This window comes from Lycorma delicatula, chromosome 9 (assembly GCF_047948215.1).
Source record: "Lycorma delicatula isolate Av1 chromosome 9, ASM4794821v1, whole genome shotgun sequence".
In the NCBI taxonomy this organism is placed as follows: domain Eukaryota; kingdom Metazoa; phylum Arthropoda; class Insecta; order Hemiptera; family Fulgoridae; genus Lycorma; species Lycorma delicatula.
In genome coordinates this window covers 81,247,851-81,260,427 of record NC_134463.1, presented here as the reverse complement: position 1 = coordinate 81,260,427, position 12,577 = coordinate 81,247,851, and the positions used below count along the sequence as shown (strand labels likewise).

General features: G+C 28.9%; 1 protein-coding gene across 5 annotated transcripts in view; it reads right to left on the bottom strand.

The window, feature by feature from the left end:
- The window catches only part of lovit (loss of visual transmission), a 127,335-nt gene that overhangs the window by 26,597 nt on the left and 88,161 nt on the right, over positions 1-12,577 (bottom strand). For all 5 annotated transcript variants that reach the window (XM_075376048.1, XM_075376050.1, XM_075376049.1 and 2 more), the window contains 2 exons: positions 11,763-11,900; positions 6,273-6,440 (listed from right to left, as the gene is read on the bottom strand). In XM_075376048.1, the coding sequence (XP_075232163.1) occupies positions 6,273-6,440; positions 11,763-11,900 (306 nt within the window). The remainder of the gene's footprint in view (positions 1-6,272; positions 6,441-11,762; positions 11,901-12,577) is intronic.

The window sequence follows — 12,577 nt, the reverse complement described above, 5'->3', positions numbered from 1 at the left end:
CAAATGTCTGCAGTGGCCTTTACATCGGTGGCATCCCGACCGAGGCCTGGCTGATGACTGTATACAGCCTGGCCCTCTACAGTGAGGCCGAGGCCTGGCTGTAAAGGGTCTATAGACGACCTCCGGTAAAACCCTTCAGGGTTAGGAACGGATGGAGTGGTGTGGCGATCGGTAACGTCACAAGGTGTCTTCCCCCTAGGAAGGCACCTTCATAGGGGAAGGTGCCTCCTCCCAGAAAGGTACGATGGCCTCCCCAGGGGTTGTGATGGTCACAACCCCTGGGGCTATGATGGTCATGTTATGTCTTTTGTCAATGGGACTGAATTCTGGTCCCATTATTTATCTACCTGTGAGCAAATCCTGACGAGTACTTTAAATTCTGTTTTAAATGTAACCTCTATTTATTATTATTATTATTGACATTTATGATTATTTGTTTGTTATTAACATTTAACATTATTATTGTTTACTGTTGCCATTATTGTCATTATTCTAAATATTATTGTAAGATTTTTTTTTATTGTCTATTATTATTATTATTATTATTTTTATTACTATTCTGATTATTATTGTGAAATTATTATATGTTTTTTTATTTATTTGTTTTATCATTGTCGTTTATGATTATTATTACCATTGCCATTATTATTGATTTGTTTTGTTTCACTTTTTTTTTAACCAATAAATTGCAATTATATAAACATTTTCAATTTCAATCTCTCAATATTCTGATCGAGCCGCGAACACGCAGAGTATTCTTGAATATTGCACTGGTCCGTATTTTTTTCAATGGATTTATTTTTTTTAGATTACTTATTTTAAAAGCTCTTGTTTTATTTAACTTTTATTTTTCTAAATGTATTTTTATCAATGAATTCTAACACATTAAATGAGGTTTGTTTAGTATTTCAATAATTTTAAAATTTGAATGAAAGATATTATTTAATCTTAAATAATTTAGTATGTATTTATTATGTTTAAGATGTTTTAATCTCTGAAATCTAATAGACAAATTCTTATTTTCAGTCATGTGATTGGAATTTTTATTGAATATTATACAATTTTTAAAGGGATTTCTACATAATATTCCTAAAAATATTTTTCTCAAAAGGTAATATTTTTTTAAATCTGCAAAAAACAACTTTGAACCTCTTCTCCCCCTTCTACCACTTACAGTTTAAATTGTTTGTAACTTTCTATTTTTACTATTAATATTTTTAAAAGTATTTGCAACATTTTGACACATCCATATTTTTTTCTTTGTTGTAATTAATTTTTTCCCACACTGTGTTCATTTTGAAAAATTATAAAAAAGTATCTTTCTAAGTGGTTACTTCTGTAATCAGTTCTGGTTGACATATGTATAAAAAAAAATAAGTAAAATAAAAATAAGTAAAATATGTATAAAAGATCTTTTGTTCCTATTCTTTATCGCTTAATTTGGGAAAATACTATTTTATATGTCAAACTACAAATCTAATTTCAGTTAACCAGTTGGCAATACTGATTTAATTTAAATGAAGTTGTATGTTTCTTCTCTGTGTGATTTATGTAAACTTTTCACGGCAGAAAGTGGTGTTTAAAGCTGAATTATATATAATTAAATAGAGGAAGTATTGGTAAACATTATAGTGTTGCATTTTTAAATTTTTTATTAGGTGATTAAAAAAACGTAAGTACTTTTTACTTTTGCTTTTAAATTTGTACCATGAATTAAAGTTGATTTACTAGATAAACTTACATAATAAAGCAACAGATGTGGTGGCCTTGAACAGTTAATAGACTGCAAGCACCACTACTTCAGTTAATTAAAATTAATAAGAAAATGTTCAAAAAGAAAGAACAGATAATGATAAACTCTTTATCTTAAATTTATTATTAATTGGAATGTTTTCTCTCACACTCTCTCTCTTGATCAGATTATAGTTGCACTGATTTTGTGATATTAGAATTATTTTTGTCCTTAAATTTGTGTTGATGAGTTTGTTTATTTTTGCTTTTTGACTTTCTTTTATTTCTGTTTTTCTTAATTTTATTTACATAGTTTTTCTCTCTATATTTTTCCCTATTGTTTACTATATTTATAACACTTGAAATTTACTGAAGTGAAGGATTTATTGTGTATTTATTTTTTTTTTTTTTAAATGTTTAAATAATTGATTATGTTCTTCCCTTGCTATTGCTGATTTGAGCTATATGTCTAATCCTATCAGGGAATACTTTACAAATAAATGTGCAAAAAAAAAGGGAAAGGGCTTTGAGTTCACCTCAATCACTTCAGCAATTTGCTAAAATAACACAAACACAAAGAAACTTTGTTCCTGCATCTGAAATATCATATCCTATAGTTGCAGTAATGTCAAAACTCTTAGATGAAAAGCTGGCAACTTTAGCTACAAAGGACGATATTAAACAGTTGGGAGAAATAGTTAATTGCTAGCTGAAGAAAATGAATTATTAAAAGGGAGGTTATTAAGTAGAATGGAGAATAAACTAAAGGAAAAGCAACTGATACTGAAAATCAATCATGTCATAATAATTTCATCTATAAGGGAATTAATTAATTGTAAGGTTAACGATAATATTAGAGTTGTGGTTGAAAACTTTTCTATTGTAAATGACAATTTTGACTTTTCTACAACTTGTAGAAAAATATATGTTAATAGAGCCCATGTACTAGGACCTAGGAGGGATAATAAACCAATAATAGCACATATACTGAGAGATGAGGACATATATAACATTCTGAAAAATGCAAACAGGTTGAAAGGAACTCAGAATACTACACATAAAAATTAGAATCAAGTGTGATAAATTGTTAGGTCTTTCCAAGGAAATAAACAGGTCTAATCCAGGAAAAAAACAATGCTAACAGTAGATCAAGTTGGTTATTAATGGAACTTCATAATTGATTTATGATAAGTTTGGTTTGAATCCAATGAAAAATAAGGTATTTAGAGATTAACATAGTTGTTGGGGAGGAATGCTGTAGAAATTATGAAAAGTATAGTGGATTAGGAAAGAAAAAGAGCAAACTAGGATAAACAATAGCATAAGGTTGTCTGCCAGGGGATTTCTGGGAATAAAAAGGGTACTAGTAGTAGGTAGGAACTAATTAGGGTTTTAGAGTATAATACTTGTGGATTGAATAATAAAAGAAAACCAACCTGACTTTTTTAATTCTATTAATGAATTTTATATTTTCCTCCGTTAAGAAATACATGTAAAAAGTGGTTCTACTGTATAGAAAGGTGGGATGGTTTCTTTTCTGACCATAATGTAATATGCAACCTACAGTAAGGGATCCGCACTGGGTAGGGCAGAAAGGATGGGTTCAAAACGTGTTCAAAAAGTACTAACTGTTCAAAAAGTTACTGGGTTCAAAAAGTGTTTGAGAAGGTGTGTGAAAATTTTTTGTCTAGGGGGAGGGATGTCATAAAAATTAATGTTAGTGGTGAATTGTATGAGTTGTTTCCTATATACCTGAGTGATGGTGATGGTGATGGTGATGATGAAACAGAATGAGTGTCTAACTTTTCAAATTTATGGAATTTGATGGAGGAAGTAAAACATGAAGCACATTCTCCTAGGAGATTTTAATGGAAGGGTTGCTGATCATCTGGTAATACCAGAGGATACCTTTCTAGAGAATCCCTTAAATAGGAAGAGGTGTTCAAAAGATGTAATGATAAATAGAAAAGGGGGAAAGACAATAGAGATGGTTGAATATTTTAATCCGTATTTACTCAGTGGGAAGACTCAGGGAAACAGGAATGATGAATTCATTTACCTTGGAGACCAGGGTTCATCAGTAATAGATTTGAGTTTTATATCTGCCGAGGACCTGAGCATATTTAAGGATTTTATGGTTCTTTCAAGATATTTTTCTGACTATATGCCAATTGTATGAGATTTATGGGGTGGGGATGAGATGAAATGATGAATGTTCTTCCATTATTACCAAAAATAGAATGGAGAAACAGTGATGACATTAACTTCAAGGAAAATTGCGTGGAATTTATATGCAGTGAGTGCCATTGGATTTAATTATTAATGAATCTCTTAGTTGTTTGTGTAAAATGATTTATGAAGCATCTAGTTATAAGGCAGTAGAAGGAACATCACAGAGGGGAGGAGAGGGAAGACAGCGAATGTAGGAAAGGCAGGGATAGGATGTTTACTTCATTCTCCACAATGTGGTCTGGACACGTTGCATGATCTACCATATTCCATAAGACTAAGTAGCTAAGGACATTGGCAGAAGAAACTAAACCTAATCTTGGAAAAAATTAAGGATGAAATGATTACTACCTGAATGGAGTTTGCAAATAAGTAAATCTGTATGATAAACTATTCAAGAAATTTTATGAGTACAATATAAAGACAAGGAGTGTTATACTTTTTCAAAACAGTCATCCAGGAGGGGAAGGGAGCTCCTAGTTGTAATCATTGTGCAACTCAAGGGAATAAAAGCTACAGATCACTTCAAAAGCAGTTGTTTGGTTTTGGGAAATATTCATAGATTGTATCTTTTGTGTACAATATTAGAGGAGCAGGAAATTGTAATACCTTTAAATGGGGGTGACTGGTACAACTTAATAAGATTTATAACGATTGCTTTAATGTACAGAAAAGATCTAATTGAAGAATTTAATTAATAGCTGTTGTTTATATTATTTAATAAAGAGGCTATAGTTTTTAAAACTAAGCCAACCTAGGGTTATGCCAAATGTGTGTAGATAATTTAGAGGTAAATAGACTAAATGAGTGGTATTTTTTATATCATTGTACTTCATCAATTTTTTGTAATGTTTTTTGTGATTAATAAATGCACTATTATTATCAAAAAAGGGATATCAACTTGATTTTTAGTGTGTGCAATCTTCAGGTGAATATCTAAAAAAACAATTTCCAGATTTTAAGAAATTCCCAGCTAAAAGGGATTTAAATAGATTTAATTTTTTTTTAAACCTGGTTGTTTTTATAATTTTTTGGTAAAAAATTAAGATATCAGCTTGATTTTTTATTTATATAATCTTCATTTAAATATCTGAAAACCAATTTCTAGATTTTTCAAAATTTGACCTTGAAAGGGATGAAGGGCGGTAAAAAAAATTTGAACAATGATTGCAGATTTTCTCCATTTCCAACCATAATAAATGAAATATTCAGTAGATTTGGGCTTGGAAATACTGTTCAGATAAATATCCAAAAAACCATTTTTGTTTTTTTTTAATTTTGGTTTTAAAGTGGTGTAATGTTGTATGACACAGCAGCTCTACCAACATAGCCACTATCACTGTTACTATATGTGTGATGCAACTGGCTAAACCTGCCTCCAGTTCCTTAACCAAAAATCATAAAATAAAAAAAAATTGACCGTGATAGGAAATGCAAGTAACCATGTAGCGTGGGCAAAGCCACAACAGGGGTGCTATGTATTCCTGAATATTACATTAGTCCATATTTTTTTTAAAAGATGTATTTTTTGTAGATTATTATTTATTTCTATGTTGTGTTGTGTCACGTTTTATTTTGTATTTTTGTCTTTCTAAAGTATTTTTTATCAGTGAATTCTACTACATTAAATGAGCTTTATTTAGTGTTTCAATTATTTTAACATTTATATGAATCAATATTTATTTAATCCTATTTTTTTCTTGATATCACATTATCTTGAAGTTTGTGCATGGGATATTTGTTGTAATTAATTTTTCCCACACTGTGTTCATTTTGAAGGATTAAAAATTATCTTTCTAATTAATTACTTCTGTAATCAGTTCTGGTTGACATGCATATTAAAGATAATAATAATAATAACATTCATCTTTTCTCCTATTCTTTATCGCTTAATTTGAGAAAATACTATAAGTTCAACTTCAGTTAATCAGTTGATTTGTTGAATAGAGTATTGAGACAATAACATTACATGAACTCTCCATGACTAAAATGCATAAGTAATAATATTGCTGAAATCCCATTAAAAGTTACTGGATTTAGTAACAAGAGCTTGAACCTTGCCTGTCCTGCAAGGAATGAATTATTACAATAGTTTACATGACTGTAATACCAGCGCATCACTAATAATACTAAATGTTTACCTATATGGGATTGAACTCATAACTTTTTGAATAAAAGTTATCTTTACTACTATTCTAGCACGTATTACAGTTTGAAGTTCAATAAATTTTGAAAGATAAGTGTCAACATTAATTTTTTTTTATAATTATAATTTTAAAAGCAGTCAATTTTTTTAAATCGTAATAATTTACCTTAGGATCTCCTTGGAATACAGCTTCTCCAACAAAATCAGTAAAATATAATGAATAACATACATGTGACATCCAACAAAATAGGTTTGTTAAACATAACACCTTTAATGAATATGGCATATAGAGAATTGATAACAGGTACTCTGTAAGTGATGGGGGTGCTCCTTCCTATTAACCAAATAAAAAAAAAATTGTTACAAAATAAAAATCATAGATTAAATATATTTATAAAATCTTATAAATTATTTATTTACATTAATAATAATATTGATAAAGTGTGCTTTATTAAACAATAATATACAGAATTAAATAAATACATTAAAAAATTAAATTTTAGATAAAGCTATGTATTATAAAATACAATAATAACAATAAAAAATCAGTCCAAAAATACATAAACATATATATATATAAATCAGCTACCCTTAGCAAACAATGACATGACCAAACCTATCTGCCAAATTCTTAAAAATATAATTTTTTCTTTTTACCTGATGACCCCAAATAATTCAAAACGTTAAAGTAAAATACATTTTCCCAGAAAAAAGAAAGAATTTACCGATATTAAGTTTATTGATTATTAAATGTGCCTATCCAGCCCATTGATTAAACTAAGTTGCCCACATCTAACTCTAAAATTTACCCTTATATATGATTTACTCACACTCATCCACAATATATGACATAAAGCCTAAAATGCAAATAAGATTTTTATACAAAACATTATTTTCAGTTTGTTGTGCTCTTTCAATCTACCTCTTGCTTCCTCCCTAATATAAAGTATAACTAATCCCAACATTCCTTTTGATTATTACATAATCTACAATCATATTTATTTGCCGGTTCTTGCCACTACTTAAACTAACCCACTTCGTTAAATACAGTAAGTTCAAATAATTTTTTTGGCAGTCTGAAATCCAGAAGTTCAAAAACTTTCAATATATAGTTAATATGTAAATTTAAAAAAAATTTCAACAGTAAATCCAGATCAGTTTCAAGATATATACAACAATTAGGCACACTAAAAACCATTCCAAGGATTTTTTAGTGGCAAATTTCTGGAACACTTCAAATTAATCTATATTCAAAAACCCAACTTTATGCCACTATTTATCTTGCACTGCCCACTTAGCAGACACCAAAATTTTATTTGGACATAAAAATTATCCTAAACACTGTTTAATACCATTTTAGTCCGTTTCCACTGTTCATTTTTTTCCTAATTTCCCACCTCTTCTAAATACCACAATTTTGGATTTCTTTAATTTATGTTTAACCTCTACTTATCACAATACTGCTTCATATTATTGATCATATATTGCAGAATTCCTGGACTAGATGCTAAAATCACAATTTTGCCTGCATACAGCAACACCCGGACCAATAACTGATCTATCTCCATACCATCCCCCAATTCTTCATGAAGATCATTAATAAATAAAGCAAAAAACAAGGAAAATGCCAAACAGCTTTCTTTGATCCTGTTACACATTTTGAATTTTGACAAGAAACCCCCATTACACTGTACTTAGGACATTGTACTTTTGTACAGATTCATTAACATAATAACAAACTTAACTTGATAATTTCACACTATACAAATTATAGAAAATTGCCTTCCTACGTTTACTACCAAACACAGCCATAAAATCTAAAAAAAAAAAAAAAAAAAAGAAAAAAAAAAAGCACTTTTTCACATTTATCTTTTAAGCCCAAATTTAAAATACTTACTAAATTAAAAGTATTATCTGTCGTCGAATAACCCTTTCAAAACCCTGTATGATTTTCAATTAAAATTTTGTTAAAAGATACCCATTATTCTAGTCTGTTTAATAAAATTCCTGTAAATAATTTTGCAATCCCATCAATAAACAAAATACCCGTGCAATTTCCTACCACTGAAATGTCACCATTTTTACATAAAGGAAATATAATCAACGTCTTGAAGGATTCTGGCACCTTTCCATGATTTTATATACATATATTATTAAAAAACCTAAAAATTAAATTAAGATACTCTATAAGTGCTGCTCTACAAAACTTGTACAGAATTTGATCCAGTCCCAAAGCTTTATTAAAAACCTCTTTTAGTTCATCAAGACTTACATTACCATCTGGTGAACAATCAGGATAGTAAGGGACCGCATAGAGTATTGTTTCATATTCTACATTTATGTCAAATAATTTTTGAAAATAGCCCACCCATTGTTGTGTTTTTATTTTTGGGTCACATTTAAAGTTATTATTTTTTAAAATCTGAAACATTCTTAACGTTATTCAGTGTTCTTAAATTTGTTGACTACCTAATAAAAGTATTCCTTTCTTGTTGTTTATATAGTGCTTTAAAATAACTAAGAACATACAAATATTCATTCCTCACCATACCAGTTCCATTCTTTCGATACTGTTTTAGCAATTTAAACAATTTGAACCAGACTAAATCACATTCGCCATCAAACCATACCTGCTTACAGCTTTTTCTATTATAAATGTACCTAATATGAGTTAATTTATCATTCTACCTACTGCATTATATATTAAGTTCTTAAGTAAACCACTTGCATCATTTACCTCCAAAGGAAGGATCAATATTTACACCTTTATTGTGTTACTTTACTTGTAAATCTGCCTCCATACTATGACTCCACTTCAGTTTAGGAAAACTTCACCTATGCTCTATTGGCATTTGATCAGAAAATATATCTGTTCTAACTTTAAACAATTTTTTTATTAAATTTACACCATCCAAAGAAAATCAACAATAATCAAGAACAGATGACCCTTTAAGGTTATGTAAGTAAATTTAGCCTTTTCATCAACCTTTGCTTGCCCATTAATTATAAATAAATTACTATTATTATTAAATAAATTTAATACAGAACTCCCCTCAGCATTAATAACTTTGTCTTTTGAGGATTTTAACTCAAAAAAATTACTGACTACTACAATCCTGATATAATTCCCCAGGAATAGGCTGCTCAGCTGTTTTTTGTACGTTGCACTCTCCCATTAAATAGGTAATTTTTTTTTCAAATAGTATTCCTTAAAAAAATCACCCAGCATGAGAAAATCACAATCCATTCTGCATTCAACCTCCTCCCTTCCGATAATTATGCAAATACCAAAAAGTATTCATTATTCTCAATACTCCCCTCGTATTATCTAACTGAATACTGTCTTTTAAGACCGATTTATAACCTATTAACATCCCCTTTGTCCTACCATAGACTGATTCTCTCTAATTGCTTGTTCCCAACCGAATATATACTTCTGAAAAAGATTTGAATATATTTCCACATTATCACTTTCAAAATGAGTTTTTACAAGACCAAAAATATCATAACCCTTAAGATAATAAAGGAAATTAAAGTGCTTACCTTTGAGACTGGCAACATTATAACACACAATATTTAATTTATCTAACTCTGGACCCTTAAGTCAGTCTAGCAGACTGATTTACTTGACTCACTTATTCCTTCGTTTTCCAGTTGCCTATAATATTATCACGTGCGAGTAGTTGTGCCCCAATAGCTCCAATGATTCACGTATTCCGTCGTCACAGTCTGTGTTTATAGCTTGTCATCTTCCATTGTAAAGTAAATATTTTCCTTTACACTCTTAAAAATTCCTTGCATAAAAACTTCCTTTATCGGTAATGCCTTTTTTATTTCTTTTTTAATTAAAAAAAGTAGTAAAATTAAAATTAAATAGTTTCTGAGAAGTCCCTGTGCACTACATATTCCATCCCCTTCAGTTTATGCACATTTTTAAAGATACAGTTGTCCAGGAAATGTGCAACTGCTGGCCAGTCTTTAAGATTTATCCCAAGGGGAGATGCACAATTTACCTAAATCTCATTACTCATTCCCAACCTTTCGGCACAACATTTTTTAACAACTTCTGTGATATTCCAGTTTTCTTCACATTAAAGCCCCTTAATGATAACATTATTTCTTCTATTTCTATTTTCTAAATAATTAGTTTACACTGTACTTCCCAATTCTGTTTTTTAAGACCGCTCACTTTGTCTTTTAGTGCATGATTTTCCTTACATAAAGTATAAGTCCTTTAATAATAATTAAACCGATATCTTCTTTGGTGGCAAATACAGCTAATTTTTTCAATCAAATAGCCATTCGATCTCTTTCATAGACACAACTGCCGGCTCCAACATTTCAAGCCCTCACTTTTGTTTTGTTTTCACAAGCTTAATAATTGTTCTGGTAAACTATTTGACCTATTTCTTTTGTACTCCTTGTCAGTGAAAAATAATCTTTAATGTTAGGCATAAATATACATTTGACTATTTAAAACTTCACAGTTTTTGTTAAAAAACAAAATTAATAAAAAATGTATAAAGTTCAAATAAAACAAATAATACACATTTATTACAAAAGAAAATAAAGTAAAACACTGCGTAAGTTAATTTAATTAATCAAAAATCTGCCATGACATGCTGTTCAATAACTTTAATATAATTTATCAGAGCTTCAGAAAACCACATCCACTCAGTACGAACACTTGATCTCGAATCTTTAATTATGTTAACACAATCATAATATAATTCTGGGAAAAGAATGATAAATATGATTAAACCTTTGAAAAATGTAACATGAACAACTAATAAAAACAGGACATATGCCAAAATATTAACCACAACATGGAAATTTTACATTTCGGATTTATATACCCAATGTTTACTCCTCAAACTCACATCAATAATAAGTCATTTTTAAATCTCAAACTCCGTGTCATGTTTTCCATTTTTCACATTAAATAAAATAAATAAAGAATTAATCTGTTATATTGATGTATTTTTAATTATTTCATAATGTGAACAATTAGAAAAAATTATTGTGAATTTGTTTTACTAAAAGACTGTATTATTTGTATGTATTATTTTGATCTTTACCCAAAAAATATATAAAATAAGTTTAAATAATTTGAAACAATACCTGCAGTTTTGAAAGCATAAGAATTTTTAGAGAATACTTCACCCTAAAAATACCAAATTCATTTTAAATTCCAGGTTATTTTTTCCAAACAAAAAAACTACACCAGTTTAATTATAATAGTTCCAGAAATATCATCCAAATTAATTAAACAAATGAATTCATACTTGTGTGAACATAAATGAATAATCATAAAAATTTGGGTCTTGAACATGATAGTAAATTATGATCTATGTTGAGCAGGTTGCCGTTTTTCACCACCCACCCATTGCTTAATCCTCTACATATTCTTCCCACTCTGTGGGTGTAATCTGAATGTATTTCAATGCTCAGAGTGCTGGAATTTTGATGATAAAAGCTAATGTGAACCAATTCTCAGATTTTTTTGCTTTCTCTCTGGTGGTTATACAATAAGCCTAATGGCAAAAGTATGCATCTCATTTAGCCATGCCTCTTATCAATCTTCTTTAAAAATATATGAAAATTTTGTGTTAATTATTCTTTAAAAAAAGTATAAATTATTCTTTGTTATGCTTACCTCCAGATTAGGAATAACTGTGTGGTCTTGTATAGGTGGAATATCTTCAACATAATTTGCATTGATGTGCCCATTGTCATGATTTTTCAATAAATCTGTTTTTTGTTGTGGTAAATCATTGTCAGCGAACATAGTCTCCTGATTAAATTACAAAAAAAATGCAATTATATTTACTTTTAGAAGACAATTTTTTAAAATATTTGTCTATTTTTTTTACATATTTTTAGTTAAAACTTACAACATTTTTTAATACATAGCAAAATACAGTAATAATTTTACCAAGACTAGCAAACTGAGAACGTTTACAGTAACAAAAATTATAAAAAACAATTATTATTCATCATTGATTTTTATACGTTTTGAAATTTAATTTCAGTATAGAATAAAAAAAATGTTAGTTTTATTTAAGACAACAGAAAAATATTAACCAGAAATTCATTTCTGAATAGACCCAAATATAAGCTTCTGTCATCATTAAGATATAAAATGCTATCAGCAAAGCAAATCTTCATGAATATAAAATTGTTTATGTGTATATAACCTCAATTACTAATTCTGAGTTAACATTTATAGAAGGGGTTTTAGAAACATTAGGCATCTAACTGATATTAATTAATAAATATCCAAAACTATTAATAAATTATTTAGATAAAATGAAAACTGAGCTTTCTTAAATCATAGTATATTATACCTTTTTAATGTGATCACTTGTGTAATCTGACCATCTGCCTGAAGTGACCAGGAAATTCCATGTTCCCTGTTGTTGCTGTTATGTTGTAACTTGACTTTTTCTTTCTTTTTTTTTACAATAAAAT